At 39.2% G+C, this 21,243-nt stretch overlaps 1 protein-coding gene across 1 annotated transcript; it reads right to left on the bottom strand.

The window, feature by feature from the left end:
• Positions 1 to 457: 457 nt before the first annotated feature.
• Positions 458 to 18,853, bottom strand: LOC124643674. The gene is made up of 3 exons (XM_047182707.1): positions 16,759 to 18,853; positions 1,702 to 1,823; positions 458 to 1,286 (listed from the first exon to the last, which is right to left on the bottom strand). Exons 1-3 carry the CDS (start codon positions 18,481 to 18,483, stop codon positions 665 to 667), a joined length of 2,469 nt encoding a protein of 822 aa, XP_047038663.1. The 5' UTR covers positions 18,484 to 18,853; the 3' UTR covers positions 458 to 664.
• Positions 18,854 to 21,243: the final 2,390 nt, after the last annotated feature.

The raw sequence follows: 21,243 nt of genomic DNA on the forward strand, positions 1-21,243 counted from the left end.
TAGTTATATTGCTTTCTAGCTCGCACATTGCGAATAGGGTCAACGTACGGAATTATTCCGTTACCGCGCGTGGTACAGATAGCCCATTTATTGAGCAGTATACTTTTAACCAGGTGCGCGAAGTAGCTACTTCGGGAAGAGAGTAAACTAATTCGTTGATAAATGCGATTGTTATATGTCTTGGTTTTAATTAGTCTTTGAAGAATAAAACATAATTTAAGCACTGAAAGCCTACCATAGCGAGGTATGCTAATAATACTTAAACTATTGAATTATATTAATATTTAAACCAAGACTTATTTTTAAATAATAATCATTTATTTATCGTATCATAATATGACTAAGTCTTAAAAAAACAAGTATTATAAATTATACAAAATACTTGTGTAACATTTTTTTTTATATTAAGATATTTTTTTAGAATAAAAAAGCACCAAATATCCCTTATATTATCACAAAATAATACATCCCCAGCTGCGTCTAAATTTTTGATCGCGAAAAACTCCAAAACTGCAGCACAGATTTTCATGTGGTTTTCACCAATAAACAGACCGATTTATGAGGAAGGTTTTTGTATGCAATATATGCTTTTAAAAGCCGGGATTTTTCATATAGTTCTACTTATAATCTACCCAATACCGTACAATTTTAAAATAAAATTATGTCAAGTGTCAATCGCCTGAGTGACATCTGTTTTCAAAATCAACAATTTATCATTTACCGGAATTATTTCAAGATTCTTCTTACAAAGCGACTTACTATCATTTTTAATATTTTCTTCTGGCGTTTTAATATTATCAATGGTGTTTTCAGCTCCATCTAGCGGTGAATTTAGGCAACTATCATCAACTTTATCGACCGGAGATGTGACACCAAGCTCTACTGACTTACTTTGCTTTGTAACTTCGTAGACAGTCCCTTGCTTCGCTCGCTCTTCTTGCTTGACGTCTTCAACAGTCCCTGGCTTCGCTCGCTCTTCTAGCGTGACGTCTTCAAGAGCCAGCTCCTGTCGTTTCGCTCGCTCATCCTGCGTGACATCTACAACAGCTAGCTCCTCTTGCTTCGCGCGCTCTTCTAGCTCCTCTTGCTTCGCGCGCTCTTCTAGCTCCTCTTGCTTCGCTCGCTCTTCCAACTCCTGTAGCTTAGCTCGCTCTTCTCGCTCTCGCTTCTCGGCGAGTTCCTCCCGCTTGAGGCGGTTCCACCACGGCATGAAACGCTGGAACATGATGCGGGAACGGTGTTGGGGTCGGAGCACCCAGGATACGGCCACTTCCACGTCGGCGATTCTGGAATTTTGGAGTTAAGAATTATTAAGGTGTTACGGAGTAACGTTTGAAAGGTGTGGCTTGTAACGTTGAGTGAAATTGAGGACCTTGCGAGTAAAGGGACTACTAAATAGTTTTTTTTTATAATGGTATGAAAAAAATAATACTTCTTAATAAATGCGACTCAAAAATGGCAATGATACCTGATGAACTAAGAGGGGTGCTATTAGTTTAACCAATTTGTGTGTGTTGCCATCTCATCGGCTGAACCGATCGGGGTGCTGTTTTGTAGATGGAAGTTGGTGTTGGTGAATGCTTGTTTCATCAAAATCTGCTCAGCTATTTTAATTCAAGTTTTATTTTTTATTATTACTTCTAAGCCAGCTGATGACAAGTTTGGTGTCTACATGCCCTCTAGCACCATTATGAATCTTACCTTCGCTTGAAGCGGTCCCGATCAAGAGCGTATCTCTCCCAATGACCGGCCCGAGCCTGGCGAGCTGCGAACGCCCAGACACGAAGCACGTGAACCTTCGGAGGTGCTGATGAGAACTGCACCTGGAAGAGAGGAAAGTGGAAGGTTAGAAATAGTTGCATATTATGTGTGATGTAATGTATGACTGTATGTAAAGAGGAAATATTTGATTGTATGTTTAATTCGCATTGGCTCCGGAACTGTTAGGATGCTACGCAGAGCACTGAGCATGGGCTATGTTTTAACCGGCTATAGGAAGAAGTTTTCTCGGAAAAGGAAAATAGCTCGTAGAAAATATAACAAAATAGTTAGACAACCAAAAAAGGGGGACATGACAGTAAATTATTTTTTCTAGAACATAAAATAAGGGTGGGTTAACTATAAAGATAACCTTCTTTCATCAAATCACAGATTTTACTAATTGTCGATTATTTGAAAGCTGGATATGGTCTGGTTAATGCATAATTACTTGTTGTAAATAGAAGTGCTAAGATTTTAATTCGGCCGAAAGATACTAAGATACTCTTCATGAAACTGAAGTTCAGTAAAAGCGTTCAGTAACTATGTCGGTCAGTATGTCAAGATTATTTAAACGTGTTCAAGTTTTAAACTTATAACGGAGCGTGCAATATGGACATATCTGTTGAAAAGGCGCCAATTACTCCACATCACATTTGTAACTTAGATTACTACAAAAAAAAAAAACTTATTTTGCTGTAACTTGGCCAGTTTGAATAAGCTGCAAGCAGTAGATTATTTACGAAAAATATTAATGTTGCTGACTTCGTACTCATCAAGATTCAAATTTTACACCAGGCTTTAAAATCCAGGTCGCAATTTTGAAGAATTTTTCTCATTGCATGTTAGTCATATTTTTAACTACATCCAAGACCAACAAAATGTTTACAAGCAAAGAAAACCTACTATTCCAGTCATCTATGCGTCAACCATTCATTTCTGGATGACGCTACATATCGAAGGAATTACGCTAATTTTGCGTCAGCAATCATGAATGTAATACTAAATATAAACCACTGAGCGATCCCGTGGGAGTCAATAGATTATGTGGACGAAAACCTAATTTGGTAAAGTATGGGAAGCCCTGATAATAACTAAATGGGTTGAGAAAGTCATATAGGCAGTCGCTCCTTGTAAAACACTGGTACTTAGCTGCATCTTGTTAGACTGGAAGCCGACCCCAACATAGTTAGGAAAAGGTTCGGGAGATGATGACTTATCAAATCAAATTCGTCTACTGTATATTTTTAACACGTACAGCAAATATCGCGAATAGCTAAACCACGTTTTTAGAGCGTTACGAAAAAACTGTTTGACCTCATAAATTACCATTGCCCTCAGATCTGCCTCCCACAAAAAATTGATAGTACAGTTACTCATTCATTTATTTAATTCTGTTTGTAAGATAGGTGACGTCATACTTTTCCTAGGAGAAGAGAAATTATAAAATGACTCCCTCATACTGTGGGTGTATTTGAAGGGGGTGTCAGACTTCTTCGACCTTGTTATAACCATGTTAGGATCGGCTTCCAATCTAACCGGGTTGCTGAGGACCAGTGTTACATGGAGCAACTGCTGATCTGAAGTACTCAAATCACTATCTGGGCAATACAACAATTTGTAAGGCTATTCTTTCGTCTAGACTTTCTTGCGTCTGGCTACCCTTAATATTATCACATGACAGCCGGGATCCACCAATTTAACGTGCCTTCCGACACACGAAAGACGGTTTAGGATAAACTTTAGAACAATCTCACAGCCACATCAAATCATCAGCACCCAATATTTACAACAAACAAATGACGTCACAAGTCCGAGATGACGACGCATCATGACATGGTATTGCGCGTGAGTCATCATGGCGACATCGTGGACTAAGTTGGTGAAGCCAGTGTAATTTCAGGGGAAAACCTTTGGGTTTTGAAGACTATTTATGTACTGTCCATGGAATAGTTGAAGTGAGGAAGATATGATGCCACAAGGGATGATTTTGTAACATGAAACTTTTGGGTTAAGTGAATGAGAAATGTGATTGAGAATTATGCCCTTTCGTAATTTTGAATGCTGAATATAAGGAGAGATATGAAGAAACATAATTGTATTTTAATACCTATAATTGTTCTGCCGGGGCTGCTGGTTGTTCGAAAGAGATACCGCGGCCCTGGCACATAAAAGGCAGTAAGAGTCTGACACTCCCTCGCCGCTGCTAACCCACAGCGGAAGCGGTCATTTGATGATTTTTGACGTCGTTAAAAAAAAAAAAAAGATGAGAGATTTCGGTCTACGGGACCACTTTTTCAGTCATGGTCCTGTTGTCTGAATTGATGATGATGATGGTATAAGAAAAAGAAATATAGATCCTTACACACAGCTGTCTTTGTCACATTATAAAAACGTGTTCAAATCATACGATTTACAAGTAGTTATATTAATGACAAGGTCGGGCGGGAGGCAATAGAACTGGTTATTTGCCATTTTGATATTTAAATCGATACAATTTAAATAATGATTGAATTCTGATCAAGTATCGAGATAAAAGAGAACTAGGAATCGAATCGGATATCTAACGATACTTGCCCATATGACTTTAGATCTTTTAGAGATGACCTATAACTCCTTTTGAGTTCTCCATAAAAAAAGTAAAAATGAAACTTTTCGAAGTTTGTATGAACTTTCTAAGTATATCTTGGACGTCAGTGGCTGATAAAAAGGTGAAGGAAAACATCTTGAGGAAACCTGGACTACAAAGTCTGAAATCAGCAACCCGTATTGAGCAAGAGTGGTGATTATCGCTCAATCCTTCTCCGTGTGAGAGGAGGCCTGTGCCCAGTGGTGGGACGATAAAAAGGCTGTAACAGTAAGGTTGTTTACCTTTTATTAAGTAGGTACCTACTCAAATAGAGTACAAGTCCTAAGATAAAACAATACGACGAAAAAACTACGCAACAAACACATATTTATAAACCAAAACCTACAAAAAAGTTTCAACTTTATAGATTGGAAACGCGAAAAGATTTAAATTAAACGATGAACGTAGTGTGACAGAAATAGCTCGCTGTTGATCATTCCGAGAGAATTGTAAAATTTCATGGGCGTTTGGAAATGAAAAGCGATCACAGCTGTGGTTAGTGCGTCTTAGAAAAATGGAAGAGCAAACGGCGATATTACGGACGTCCCGTCTCCTATATGACCGTAAAGGTCAGTGCTAAAGTTACTTGTTAATCACACATTTTAAAAAACCTAAGTCCTCCATAGTTCGAGATGCTGGAAACCAAGAAAAACAAATTGTTCTGTGGTCTTCAACAAAGGATTCATGAAGAAAATTTTAGTTTAACTATCATCTGCCTAGCCTCTTCCCAACAGGTTGGGGTTGGCTTCCAGTCTAACCAGATACAACTGAGTACCAGTAAACCACATGGAGCGACTACCTATTTGACCTCCAAACCCAGTTACCTTTTAGTACAACAGTTTTACTACATCTAACATCTTTCGAAATTACGACTGGACACGAACGAGTATAAAGTTCAAATATACGACGGGGCAAGATTGCACGAAGGAGTAAAATACAAACAAAATAATGACGAATCGACACGTACCTACAGTATGTTATCAATACATTTCGGTACATTGACAGTCATTAGTGGGTACTTTGACACGACCTTCTAACCGACAAACCGCTGTGACGTGGAAGCCACAAAACTAAATATAGACTTATAGACATTTAGAGCTGACTATTCAAAGAATCGGCCTAGCCATTTCCCAACTAAGTTGGGTTCAACTTCCAGTCTAACGCCGGCTGCGGGATTTTTAGCGCGAGTTACCGCGGCCCTGGTACATAAAGGGCTCAAGAAGGAACATGGTGGGGTTTAGTCAGTAAGAGTCTGACACTCCCTGCTGCACCCACAGCGGGATGGTCATTTGATGATTTTCTACCAAAGAGTCCAGTATAACCAGATGCAGCTGAGTACCAGTGTACCACATGGAGTGACTGCCTATCTGATAAAAACTTCGGATAGTTTTTATCGTCATCGCTAAGTTCCTTGTTCTTGACAAGACGATATTCGACCGGTTTAACACAAATGTGTTCTTCTGGTGTACTCGCTCTAGCAAACAGTAACACATTGCGGGCGAACATTACTAAAATGTCCGCGAAACTGCAACCGCCCGCGCCGTGCGCGAACACATGCTAGCTGTGGACTCGCGACATAGAGTACACATTTTGGTGCAATCTTGCTATACGATTTCAAGAATGCGTTGTGACATTTTAATGAGTCCTCATTTGTGTTAATTGATCAGGTATTTAAACTTACTGATAATATTATCGTCACCAATGTTTGTTTGTTTTGTTGTTATTCATTCAATTGTTTTGTTTCCGAATGCCTTTGTTATTGCAATGTTTATAAGAACAATATTGCATTGTATAATAGTGAGATAGAACTTTTATTACTGTTGTACCCGAAAAAAAAATACCAAATAGCTTCACAACAGTGAAAGAATTTTTCAAATGAATAGCAGTAACCACGGAATGCAAAAAAATATAATTCTTCTTTATAATTAAAAAAAAAATAATATTAATTCAATTTAGATTAGTGTGATAATGAAAAACAATAGACAATGCACAATAAACAAGGACTGGTACACAATAGAAAAAGGTTTGAAGCCCAAATCAGAAAAACTAGCCATATCTGGTCGACAATACGTGTCTTTGCCACGAAAGTTGGAACTTCTCCAAATTATTGTATAGTATACATTATCCTACTTATATTATAAATGTGAAAGTTTGTGAGAATGTATGGATGTATGTTTGTTATTCAATCACGCAAAAACGGCTGGATTGACTTGATTGAAATTTGATATGTAGATAGGTGATACCCTGGATTAACACATAGGCTACTTTTTATCAACACAACACGCGGGCGAAGCCGCTGGCGGAAGCTAGTTAGTACATAATTTAATGAATGTTTGACTGTGTTGGACACGTGAACTCTTGACATACTTAATAGACTGTAAAACAGGTGTCAGGAAAACTGTGTTGAGAATACAAAGCGAATATTTGACTCATAGCGAGATTCTGCCAAAATTGTTCGCGAATCAACAAATGTGTTTCCATTCGTTGTTCGCGCACAAAGGTTGCAATTTCGCGGACATTTTAGAAATGTTCGCACGCAATGTGTTACTGTTTGCTAGAGCGAGTACACTAGAAGATACATTTGTGTGTGTCACATTTGCGCACTCTGGTGGAATGTCGCCCTAAGGAATTCAACCTGATGACTTATTAATTGAAATAGTTTAATATATTAATACTTCAGTAAATCTAATTTAAATGTTAAGTCATACACTACTAGAGATGATTACTCATATCGACATAAACAAAAACACACAGGAAGTGGTGAAGGGCGGGCGTTTTGGGGACTGTCTTTTGTAATATTGACGTTCAAACAGTGCTGATTTTCAGCCTACATTGAATAAATGAATTTTGATTTTGACATAAACAGACTTCAGCCAGCGGTTTCACCCGCTTCTCATGGGAACTACTTCCAGTAGATGGACCAAAAGTCTTCCTTGATAGAAAGGCTTTTTCAGAGGCTTATGTTTAACTGATCACCAGATATAGTAACAAATGGCAGACAAAAATAGTAAATGATCACCAAAATGAAACTCGCATTTTAATGTAAAACTACAACCAAAGTTTTAACACTTTGCTATCCTATTTAAGTGAAATTACTCCAAAATAAGTCACGCGTAAGCCAAAAATAGTAAATGATCACCAAAATTAAACCAACATTTTAAAGTAAGATTACAACCAAAGTTTTTAAATTCTGCTATCCTATTTAAGCAAAATGAGTCCAAATAAATCATTGTTATCCCAAAAGTAGTAAATGATCACCAAAAGTAGTAAATAATCATCAATATTATACCAGCGTTTTAATATAAAATGATAATCAAAGTTTCTACATCTTGCTATCCTGTTTAAGTAAACTGTCTCCAAAAAAATCAGTTCGGCCTGATACAATAAATGTAAAATAACATTATGGGGACCCTTTTCCTGTACTAGGGTGGAAAATTGTCTATTGCATGCCTCTAAACAGTGCGATAAGAGTGTGTTTTCGAGGGAGTGTATTGAGAAACACATTCTTCTTCTTCTTTCTCCTGCCCTGTTCCCAATTTTACTTGGGGTCGGCGCAATATGTAATTTTCTTCCATTTTCCCCTGTTACTCGTCATACTGACACTCACGCATGCATTGCAAGCCGGACACATAACTTAATATGGCATCATAATACTTTATTTGGTAATAAGCCTACATTTTATGGCAATCACAGTGACTTATTTAGGCAAAAATAATACATTAATTTGGTCGTCAAGAGTTGGTGATCATTTACTAAATTTGGTGGTCGAATACAATTTAAAGTGTAGTCGTGACTAAAATAGCTGGTACTATTACATTTTTAGACTTTATTTTTCTGGTGTTCAGTATATATTTCTGGTTACAAAACTAAGGGTATCAAAGCATTTTATGGTGGTCATTATATTTGTTCCCTTTTTCAGATCGGACCAGTAGGTGCTACTGTTACAGCCTTTTCGTCGTCCCACTGCTGGGCTGCGGCCTCCTCTCACACGGAGAAGGATTGAGCATTAGTCACCACGCTTGCTCAATGCGGGTTGGTAAGTAGGTGCTAAGGCATAGCAAACTATTGAGCTTTATAATATTAGTATAGATTGCTATTACGTATTTCCTATCTACGTACATTAAATGTCTGACACTCTCGACGTCTTTAAATGGATAACATGCTTTCAGAGCTGGGAAACTAATTTGGCGTCTGATATATTCTACTGTTATATACTATTATATGTTTGGAAATATACTGGCATGCTAATTACCCATTATCAGTGGTCTATATATGTGTCTTGGCGCATAACCTGTGTCTACTGTATTGTGTATAGTTATACAATGCTAGTATATAAACTGAACATCTGCCGAGCCTTTTCCCAACTATGTTGGGGTTGGTTTCCAGTCTAACTGGATGCTGCTGAGTACCAGTGCGCCACAAGGAGCGACTGCCTATCTGACCCCCTCAACCCAGTTACCCGGGCAACCCAATACCCCTTGGTAAGACTGGTTATCAGACATTCTGGCTTCTGACTACCCAAAACGAGTGTCAAAAATATTCAAATGTCAGCCGGGACCCACAGTTTATCATGCCCCTCGAAACACGGTCATTGGTGTCCAAGAACTACTTAGAAAGTACATAGAAACTTAGAAAAGTTCCACTGCTGGTACTTGCCTGACTTGGAATCGAATACACACTCATACTTGAGAGGTTGGTTCTTTATCCACTAGGCTTCGGCTCATTAGCCATCATGACAAGATGGTCACCCATCCACAGACCGATCGCGCCAAGTATTGCCACTTAGTACTCCTACTAGAATGAACTACGATATATCTATTTCAAAGGACTCACAAGAGTTTCTTCACATAAGGAATTCCCCCTCTTATCATTTGTGTTTACAATAATTGTGTTCAAGATAAACCAATCTCATTGTATGCAATTGTTGTTTGAATGTCATCATGCTATTGTGTAGATACGTCTCATTCACGAAATTGGGCGTTGCACATTTCCCGGTGTCCCGTGGGTACTCTTTCCTGTTGTTGTTGTTACAGCCTTTATATCGTCCCACTGCTGGGCTGCAGCCTCCTCTCACACGGAGAAGGATTGAGCATTAATCACTACGCTTGCTCAATGCGGGTTGGTGATTTCTATATAGTCCGAAATCACTCTTTCCTGTACCCGAATAAAATATAGCTTATAATAGTGTAGCTTTCTATTGGTAATATCATTTTCAAAATTCCAGAAATTACTCCAAACAAACTCTTCAGGTTTATAATATTTGCATAATACAATATCAATGTATCTTTGTTGTTATTTTTCTTTCTCACAGAGTTACCGCGGCGCTGGTACATAAAGGGCTTAAGAAGGAACATGGTGGGTTTTAGTCAGTAAGAGTCTGACACTCCCTCACGCTGCACCCACAGCGGAGCCGTCATTTGATGATTTTACACCAAGAAAAAAAGACTTTAGTGGCGCAATAAGTCCTATTTTTTTACTACTTAAAGTTTCACGGAATCATTAGTCATAATGACTAGTAGTAATCTTTCAAATATTACATTTCTTTGTGTCTATTTACATCATCTTCCTTTGCTTTCTCTCGATATGCAAGGTTTTGGGAAGATTTTCAGTAAAATATTCACTTGATACTATAGATATAACGTATTATTGACAAGATTAGATAATTTAGTTTTGTCAATAAAAATGGGTACAAAAATAAATGAAAAGACACATAATTACAAAAGTAAGTGTGTAGAGTTCGTTACAAGAATTGTAATTCGAGAACGGCTAAGCCTATTAGGCCGAAAATTGGTGGGGAGGAAGCCTAGACCTGGGTATGTAAAGAACTTTTTTTTTAACGACGTCAAAAATCATCAAATGACCCCTCCCGCTGTGGGTTAGCAGCGGTGAGGGAGTGTCAGACTCTTAGTGACTAAAAACCGTCGTGTTCCGTCGCAGGCCTTTTATGTACCAGGGCCGCGGTAACTCTTTCGAACAATCCCGCAGTGCTTTATGTAACCGTGGTCAGAAGTTAGTCACAAAAAACTACAAGTAAGAATTCATTCACATCTTTGATAAAACTATGTTTAAAAATAGCAGATTCGCTGTACAATGGATATTAGTAGGCAGTCTGATTTAGCCGTTACTTATAAAACAAAGACTCGTAATGTTATGAAGTGTCCGAGAAACAATAGAATAATGGAACAAAGATATAGCCTAGGACATTATATTGTCATAAATTAGATACCTATTATAATAAAGCTGATGCGTTTGTTTGAATGCGTTCATCTCAACTCATCATCCGAGCCCTTTTGCTAACTATGTTGGGGTCCGCTTCCGTCTAACCGGATGTAGCTGAGTACCAGTGCTTTACAAGGAGCGACTGCCCTATTTGACCCCCTATCCGACCCCAACCCAATCCCCACTAACACAGGTTAGACTGGTGCCAGACTTACTGGCTTCTTACTACCCGTAACGATTGCCAAGGATGTTCAATGACAGCCGGGACCTACAGTTTAACGTGCCATCCGAAACACAGTCATTGGTGTCCAAGAAATACTTAGAAAGTACATACTATCTTAGAAAAGTTGCATTGGTACTTGCCTGACCTGGAATCGTACCTATCGTGGTGCGCGGAGTTGTTGCCACGGGAAACGGCTAGAAATTCGTAAAGCCACTATCAGACTAAGGTCCGGCAATAAAACCTGCAACGGACCGCAACCGGTTTCCCTTTCACTACTAGGTATAGGTTGAACTATTTATACGAACATTTACTCTATATCTACTTTCAAAACACAAACTAAACTTGGCGATAAAATAAAAAATCATTTATTCGAAGTAGGCTGAAAAACAGCACTTTTCAAAAACGCCCACCCTTCAGCACTTCCTATGTGTTATTGCTGGGAAGAAGAAATGGCGCAACAAACTCCCTAGCAACACATGTCTGTCTTTCTTATATATACTCTTGAGAGAACAGCTTTCAGCACCCGGATAGAGACGATCAGAAACGTCTCTAGTATGCCAGATTTATCAAAGCCAAGTTTCATCGAAATCGGTTCGGTCGTTTTGAGTGTGACAGTGTAACAAAAGAATTATTGTCCCTCGTTTTCACGCCCATGTATAACTGTGATGTTATTAATAAAAAAAGTATGTAATGGGTTAACACCAAGCATTTATAAATCCCGAAAACATGTAATTAGCATCAATTTAAATAATAAAGTACAGGTTATTTATCTTATCAGCATATTACATAACAAGCCCTTCGAAACATTATCTAAGTCGATTGCATGTATAGAATGCTTATGCAAAATTTGCTCAACATTGCTCAAACCATTTCCGAGTTCTTGTGCAACATACGTACTGATAATAATACCTTGAAAACTTCGTTTGGACTACGTGGCTAAATATTGCCATTGATAGTTATTAGAAATACTGCATTTTATTGTGAAATCTAAGTAAAAATTGTGAGTGACAAAGCATTATTAAAACTACGTTAGAACTTCCGAACTTTTTCCCAACTATGTTGGAGTCGGCTTCCATTCTAACCGATTGCAGCTGGTACCAGTGCTTTATAAGGAGCGACTGCCCTATCAGACCTCCTCAACCCAGTTACCCGGGCAACCCAATACCCCTTGGTAAGATCGGTTGTCAATCTTACTGGCTTCTGACTACCCGTAACGACTGCCAAAGATGTTCAATGCCTTGTAATCCCGTTACACCCTTTGGGTAGGGGACCCTAATACCACTCGAAATAAATGTAAATATACCAATGTTTATGTTTTTATAATCGTACAAAGACCTTTACGGTACAAAGTCCAGTCTACCAATGAATCATAGTCTACTGAAATAATGGTATTTGTTGTGTAAACATTGATCATAATGATGACAATGCAATATACGAATCTGCTGATACAAAAGCTATAAACTATTGCGTAGGATCATATTAATCTTTCTAATAATAAATAGAAAACATTCTTTGTAAATATGTTTTTAGTACCACCAAAGGTGCCGAAACTACTGAACCGATTTGCATAATTCTTCCACTGTTGGAAAGCTACACTCTTCCCGAGTAACATAGGCTATATTTTATCCCGGTACGGGCAGTAGTTCCCACGGGACGCGGGTGAAACCGCGAGAATCAGCTAGCGTGAATTCAAAAACTGCTGGACGGATTTTCATACAGTTTTCCTGCAACGATTTTAATCAAGTCCTAATCTTTCTTGTTTATGACGAAAAAAACTAGTGTTATTACCAAATATTTATGCTTTGTCACATTTTATTAATTAAACATTCAATACGCAGGGAAAGATAAAAGATAAAAATAATCTACTGCATTGATAAAAATTTCATAAATTACGTCATTGGTAGTTCGATAACAAAAAAAAAAAAATTATCCGGTGCATTGACAGGACCATCTCATCATGACTAGTTACTCCGTGTTTTGGAAGGCACGTCAAACTGGTCCCCGCTGTCATTTGAACTTCTCCGGCAGTCGTTACGGGTAGTCAGAAGCCAGAAAGTCTGACATCCAGGCTTATTAAGGAGTATTGGGTTGCCCGGGTAACTGGGTTGAGGAGTTCAGATATGGCAGTCGCTCACTGGTGCTCAGCTACATTCGATTAGACTGGAAGCCGACCCCAACATAGTTGGGAAAGGTTAGGCAGATAAATTGGTGGGCAGTTTGATGATAAAATAAACACATATGGCCTTACTACAAAAACTTAAACACCAGTTTTACACTTGTCTAAAAAAAATGCGGCTGCAAAATGAACCATGTCAACGTCATAATTTGACATTTTTTTAGACAAGGCATAAACTGACGTTTAAAAGTTTTTGTGGTAAGACGGATATTTTCGTTTTTTCAAGCCATGAAATACGAGTGTGCAAGTACTTTGTCACAGACAGGCTGAGCTACTTTCCACAGCCGGATAAAAAGTTATCAAGCCTTTTTATCAGCCTCAAAGAGAAGGATTGAGCATTAATCACCACGCTTGCTCAATGCGGGTTGGTGATTTCAGACTATATAGTCCAGGTTTCCTCAAGATGTTTTCATTCACCTTTATAATCAGCCATTGGTATCTAAGATACCTATACTTAGCAAGTATATACAAACTTAGAAAAGTTGCTTTGGTACTTGCCTGAACTGGAATCGAACCCACACCCTCATACTCGAGAGATTGGTTCTTTACCCACTAGGCCACCACGACTTTTTAATTTAATATTAATTATTACATAGTGAGAATATCTTGTTTCCGTTCATTGATAAATACAGACCAGACACACCTCTGCTGTGTCTTTGTTTAATAATAATACGAGTATAATGTAGTTCGTTTCCTCATAACACTAGTTTCAAGGTCGGAACGTGAGCGTTTTATTAATTTTAGACCTTGCGTCAATGTCGTAAGGCTTAAATTGCCTTCTGATTGATTAACTGTGTGCTACGCAATAATTTGTAGGCACATAGTGTATTTTATTATAGGTATTGGCTGTGTCCCGCGGTTTTAGTCGCGTCACAGGGGATTTTTTTTATTACCGGGAAAAGTTAAGGCCTATGTTACTTGAGCATAGTGTAACTTCCCAAAGGGAAATAATTTCTCAAATTGGTTATGCAGTAGAGCCAATTTCTAGTCTGTCTTGGACGCGTTTACCCCATAACTACTAAACTGATTTAATGTTTGGTAGCTATAAGTCTAGAGACTGAGAAAGGACCTAGGATACTTTTTAGATTTTTAAGATGCGAGAAGTAGTTCTAAAATTACATCGATGGAATCACAGGGACCAGCTACCTAGTACATTATTTATAATTTTACATCTGTGTACACGACACCATTGGCAGTCGTTACGGGTAGTCGGAAGCCAGTAAGTCTGACACCAGTCTAACCAAGGGGTATTGGGTTGCCCGGGTAACTGGATTGAAGAGGTCAGGCTGGGCAGTCGCTTCTTGTAAAGTACTGGTACTCAGCTACATCCCGTTAGACTGGAAACCGAACCCAACATAGTTGGGAAAAAGGCTCGGAGGATGATGTACACGACACCATTCACACACAATGCAGGTAAAGTCGAGGGAAATAACTGGTATGTTATAACGTCAACATTAGTGTAAAGAAACTTCCTCTACCAAGATGATACACCTGGTCATTCCTGACGCGAATTTTAAGGAAAATCCTTTGGGTATCCAAACAATAAAAGTAAACATTTAATATACAAACAACTTGGTTGAAAATGTGCTGCCTGTCACGTAGGACTGCTGTAGCCATACTAAGTGTAAACGGTAGGTATTTAGAAGTGTCAACATAATCTTATCAGAAGGTACACACAAATATTACGCCATATTTATTTATTGCGTAGATGAAAGACAAGCCCCCCTGTTTTACAAGTATTTGCATGTGTTAATGTACCTTATACTATTACTGATATATGTACTGTAATTGCTGGGGAGTTTGTTCCACCATGTCTTTTTCCCAGCAAAAACACATAGGAAGTGGTGAAGGGCGTTTGTTTTGGGGGCTGTGCTTTGTAAACTTGACCATCAAAAAGTACTGCTTTGAACAAAAGACAAGCCCGAAAATCGGTTTGGACGCCGTTACCTTCCCAGTAAGACTGACACCAGTCTAACCAAGGGGTATTGGGTTGCCCGGGTAACTGGGTTGAGGACAGATAGCAGTCGCTCCTTGTGGCACACTGGTACTCAGCTGTATCCGTTTAGACTGGAAGCCGACCCCAACATAGTTGGGAAAAGATGATGAAGACCTTCCTACTTTACGGAAAAAGTTAATGCCATCTGTTTTTTTAGGATATAGTAATGTTCTTCATAAGGTGTTTAATTTACCTACTATGGTACAAGCCTGCATGGTACCCCTAAACCTTGTGATTATCAGTTGGAAAGGTTATTATATATCATAAACATGATAAACTTATCAGTAGAATTTAAGCTTTTATCAATTTGCAATTTGCTACTAATGTTTGCTAGATTATCTACATTCTAGAATATTGAATATTGCCATAAAGTTGACAGTTTTCTTCCGCCCGCGGCGTCGCCCGAGTAAAGTTCGGTTATATCGCGTTTCCAAGAGAATTCTTCAAAAGTCCGGGATAAAAACTAGCCTATGTTCTTTCTCAAGGTCAACTCTATCTCTGTACCAAATTTTATTAAAATCAGTTCAGTGGTTTAGACGTGAAAGCGTAACAGACAGACAGAGTTACTTCCGCATTTATAATATTAGTAGGGATGATCCTCGATAAATGGGTTAGCTAAGGCTACTGAAGAATTTTTCAAAGCCAGTAGTTTTGGAGATTATATTATTGTCATAATAATTGACGATATATAAATACGTATGTATTGTATGATCTACCATAACTGGGCTATCTAACAGAAACAATTTTTCGGATCAATACTGTAGTGCTTTAGATTAGTGAGTACAAACAAACAAACACTTCAGTTTTATATAAATATGGATAGTGTTATGTTTTGTTATAGATAGATGACCAAAACCAAAAATTAAGACCAAAACAGAAATAAAAATAGTTACTTAGAGGAAGAAATAAAAATATAGTGTTTGAGTTTACACTATGGTTTAATGCGTGTTAATCAACTAGAATCAAACTTATTTATATTTTTAACGTTCATAAGTGCTTGTAAAGACCTAAATGGAATAAAATGATTTGACTTTGACTTTCAATGATAATCATGATAGCACAACTTTTTAAAAGATTTACATCATCCTTTGAGGTGATTCAATTCAATAGACAAAAAATTGCTTTTTTCAATTGTCAAATGGATATTATTGTTTATTGTGCTGTTATTTGGGCATTTGTATAATTGAAACATTCAGTGCACATGAATGTTTACATTTCAATACGAAATGAATACATGATTGAAATAACCAAAACACATGATAATGCAGTAAAAATTTCAAGACACGTAGCTGTGTAATTATGGAGTAGTTAATGTTTGTTATGGATTTATTTATTTCCCAGGAAAACCTCTTCCTGTACCAGGAAATATAGTCTACTATATAGCTTCTGCCAGCGGTTTCACCCGCATCCCGTGGGAACTACTTCCCGTACCGGGATAAAAAGTAGCCTATAGCCTTCCTTGATAAATGGGCTATCTAACACTGAAACAAATTTTCAAATCTGACCAGTAGTTCCTGAGATTAGTGCGTTCAAACAAACAAACAATCTCTTCAGCTTTATAATATTAGTATAGATATCACACAGGAATGATGTAGCTTCCCAAGAGTGAAAGAATTTTTCAAATTGGTTTAGTTTTGTAGAGTACAAACATGCCTTTTTTGCTACTTTAGAATCTATTAAAAAGTTGTTTAATATAGTATTTTCTATGCACTTTAGAAGCCTGAGTTAAAAAAATAACAATATAAAGTAGGACTTACCCGCTTAGGTGGTAATCCCTTCCGCTGCTGTTTCTTCCGATCATCAATGAGCAATCCAGTCTTCAGATCTTCAGTCTCCACCTCCTCCGGTTGACTGACTGCGGTATCATCCACAAAGTCCACTTCATCAGCCCCTTCCGCATACAAGCTCGCATCAGTCAGGTTACACACACTTTTAGATAAAGACGCAGCCAAATTGAACTGATAATCACCACACCCTGAATCACCAGACTGACTGACGTCTGAATCGCTGTCGTACTCATCATCATCATCACTTGTCTCTCCGAAGACGTCGTTGGATGTGTAGCAACTGTCTGGAGAATCTTCAAAGACGATGAAAGAGTCTTCAGATTCACAGTCCGATGTTCTCCGCAGCTTAGGACAGTCATTGAAGACAATTTGGAAGGAATCCTCACTCTCTACGGAACCAGGGAGGAACCGTCCTGACACTTCATCGAAAAACTCCTTTTCGGTTTGCGTTGGTGTCTCAACGGAACGCTGAGTGAAATGCATGACATATTTCTCCAAACAACCCATAGACGGTGAGTTTTCTACACTGGAAAAATCATCAATATTGATTTCATTTGCAAAACGTAAGTCATCTTCAATACTTTTCCTCATTTTAGACTTCATGCGCTTACTACAAGTGCGATTGGGGTTCTTAAATCGCTTATCCTTGACTTTTGTTGGTGTTTTAACTTTAGGCAGTTCTTTAACTTCCTCTGTCTGCTGTACGGTCACCGGTTCAGGCTCAACATCAGTCTTTTTCTTCTTACGTTCAGCCAGCAGTGCCTTCAACTTACTAAGCTTATCTTCGCAGGAGGATACCAACTCCTCTTTACTATTAACTAATTTACTTGCATTAACGGTATCTTCAGGTACATTTGCCACAATTTCAGTGGTCTCACAGACAGTAGGAGCCCCGGGAACAGAAGCGGGAACTCTCATCTCCGTCTTCACCTTAGGACTGTCTACCTCGTGGAAAAACTGGTCATGGAAGCATACGGGGCTTGAGTATTGGATGTACGAGTCATTTGCAAGGCTTTCGAAGTCTTCTGGTGAAAATGCATCTTCAAAATTGTCTTCTACGGAGCTGGCTTCGACAAATACGCGTTTAGGTCGTCTCCGGGAGCGATAGGTGGTTGGTGGCGTGGACACAGGCTTGCTGCCCAGGAGAAGGCGGACCTGCTCGATCTTATTTTGACAGTGAGCGACCGCCGTCCTACAGTCAACCATGTCTGGCGCGAGTTCGCTAAACTTTTCATCCGAAAACTTCTCATCGGGTAACATTTTATTTTCATCCACGCGTTTGGCTGGCTGCCACAGCGATGGTGGCGCCATCTGGGCCGGTGGCTGAGCAACCAGGTCCGGCGACCTGAGTCTGCTAAAGACTGCGTTCGAAATCACGTTTACAACGCCAGAAAGAAAACTCGTAATACCTGACAGTGGAGAATAATCAGCTTCGATATTATGCATGTTGTCGTCCGTATTCACATCAATATGTTTATCTAATTTCGATTTAGGCGCCATTTTTTCCTCCGTGATAATTGTGTCCGCTAAATTTTTCATCAAGGGATCCGGAATCAGATGAAGGTTGTTCAAGAAAAGGTCTTCGCCGAACGCGGATCTCATTTCTTTCTTTGTTTCTGTACTGTAGTTGGCAATGGAATAATGCATGGGTCTGAAATCGGTGCGCTTATCGCGCCAATTCTGAGTAAAATTCATTTTTTTTGTTACTATTTTCTATACACTTGTAAACTAGATCACAGACACATTTTCACTCACGCACACATTGTTGAGACTCTAAAATCCTTAACAATATCTGGAGAAGGCCGATGGACGAATCTGCAACGCTTATTATAGTTCTCAAAAGATTTCAAGGGAATATCTCTCGGGGAAAACCACACACGGTCACGGATTGAAATCGAGTCGGTTCTACACACTGATGAAGATTTATCTCCGCAAATCAACACGTCTGTGTTCGAAAAAGTAGTTGTACACTTGTTTTTGTTGGAATAATAAACTTTTTTGGGCTCCATTGTGACGAATATAACTCGAAAATAATACACGTCTCTATAGTTCAGCCATTTTGTGAAAAATATGAGAATGACAGATAAAAATATTGCTTTTGTTGTCCTTGCGCCTCTAGTGATGTACTGAGTTGACCATAAATATCGATTAAACTGAAATCGATTTCTCACGGTCAGTATTTTGAATCGAGTGTTCAAAAGTTAAGGGAATATGAATTACGTGCAACTAAGACAGCAATCATGTAGGTAGACAGTGTAGATACAATTACAATATTTTATATTACAATTACTGCTACAACTGTATGTATAAAAGTAGTAGAATTACTCCCTCAAAAATTAAATAATTTGCTTTTGCTATTTGGAAGGTGTACTCGTGAACCTACCCAGTTCAACTAATGTAGGCATGATAAAATTTTTAGATCAGGTAATAGGGAGCAATATTTCATTAGTCCAATACAACGATCATGTTTCATATAATTATATCATAACACTAAAACTGTGTAGGTAGTCCATTATTCATTTGTAGAATCTTTTAGGACAGTGAGTTTTTATTTTTTTATTTTAGACAATATCACAAGGTAGGTATCAATATATTCTAGTCAAAATTAACACTACCTGAATTCCTAAGTAATATGGAGTTATTCAACCACCTTCTCGATTATAAATGATCGTTTATTAACCGATTTTAGATTTATTATTTGAGTAACTTTTATCGATTATAATATTAAAATACCATAGACAATCCATCGTACCCGTGCCCTTGGACATGTTTTCCTTTTCTGATGCAATAGTTCGTTCTCGATGACGCATGATCTGTTCTTCATAACAGCTAAAAATAAACATGATTCGCTACATTTTACAATAACAAACCTGCTCATTGGCTAATACTGACTACTGTTGCATGATTGGTCAGACATTTTATCATAGTGTTGTGATTAAGAAATGGGGACATCGTCAGGGATTTTACAAAACCAGAATGTCCTATAGGAGTCTAGAAGTTACCAGAATTAAATAATTATGTTTTTTTAGCCTGGGCGAATGGGTGCGAAAAGGTTTCGCACCCATTCGCCCACGTTTCTGCAGTATTTTGATTGCATTGTGTCTCGTAGTTTCATTGACTTTTGAGATCTACCGAACTAAGGAATAGGCATGTTGGGTAATGAATTAGGAACTTGTAGCCTAAATACATTTAATTTAATGCATTAAATTGAATGTATAGTCTCATGAAAGGCTAAGAAATGCATTTTTCTGTTTAAATATCGCCAAATTCAATACCATATTTCTCTTTACCACATAAGAGCCTCGACTCGCGTGTTTTTTCTAAGCGTCGTAAAGTTTGGCGTAAACTATAACATGAATATAAAAATTGACAAGTAATGTTGAGTTGGGTAAATAAACACTTTACCTATGTAAAGAATTTAGACTCCTGTATGAATTACGATTGCAAAGTGTATCTCTCATTTGTCAATAGTCAGATTGCCTAAGACCGTTTTTTACTCTGAGCTCAGTACTGGCAAACGCCAATCTGGAGGGCAATATTTGCGATACAGGGACGTACTAAAGCGCCACCTAAGATCAGTTGGCTTATCGCCAACCTCATGGGAATAAGTAGCGACCCAAAGACCTGAGTGGCGCAGAACTGTTCATAAGAGCGTACAGGATTTTGAACAGCGGCGTCTCGAAGCCTTAGACGCTAAACGCCAGCTCCAAAAATCCCGCCCCAAGCCCTCCTATAACCACGGCGCCCTCACGTACCGCATGACGCAGGTCCTCACCGGACACGGTTGTTTCGGGAGGTACCTGCACCGCATCGGTCGTGAGGAGGCGCCCGGGTGTCACCATTGTGCGGACAGCCCCGAGGACACGGTGGACCACACAGTCCAGGTGTGCCCCGCATGGGAAGGGCACCGCCGGGTCCTCGTCGAGGCTTTGGGCGGCGGCGACCTCTCGCGTCCGGCCCTGGTTCAGGCCATGGTCCGGGGCGAGAGGGAATGGGATGCCGTCGCCTCCTTCTGCGAAGCGGTCATGCTCGAGAAGGAGGAGGCGGAACGCCAGAGAGTTCGCACCTCTCATCCCGGCCGCCGCGCTGGACCAGGTAGACACCATGGGCGCCGGGTGTCGCGAGATGACTCCCGGCCACCGTAGGCGTGGGTCTGTGGGCGGTGAGTTCGGGTGGCTCATCGTCCCTCTGTCTTCCTAGACGACAGACCCGTGTCGACGGCGCGCGTTGTTCCACGCGCTCCTCACAGAGACGTCAGCAACCCCAGCGGGGCCCAGCAGGGCCAAGGCCTGCCGGGGCTGCGGGTTGTTCGAAAGAGATACCGCGGCCCTGGTACATAAAAGGCCTATGACGGAACACGACGATTTTAGTCAGTAAAAGTCTGACACTCCCTCACCGCTGCTAACCCACAGCGGGAGGGGTCATTTGATGATTTTACGTCGATAAAAAAAAAAA

The sequence above is a fragment of the Helicoverpa zea genome, chromosome 28, assembly GCF_022581195.2.
Source record: "Helicoverpa zea isolate HzStark_Cry1AcR chromosome 28, ilHelZeax1.1, whole genome shotgun sequence".
NCBI lineage: Eukaryota > Metazoa > Arthropoda > Insecta > Lepidoptera > Noctuidae > Helicoverpa > Helicoverpa zea.

Bases quoted from the DNA above. Each gene is read 5' to 3' on its own strand.
- LOC124643674 (XM_047182707.1), bottom strand. From the start codon at position 18,483: ATGAATTTTACTCAGAATTGGCGCGATAAGCGCACCGATTTCAGACCC. The intron at 1,824-16,758 runs GTAAGTCCTACT...CCTCTCTTCCAG, and splicing joins AGGGATTACCACCTAAGCGG to GTGCAGTTCTCATCAGCACC. The intron at 1,287-1,701 runs GTAAGATTCATA...CCAAAATTCCAG, and splicing joins CGGGACCGCTTCAAGCGAAG to AATCGCCGACGTGGAAGTGG.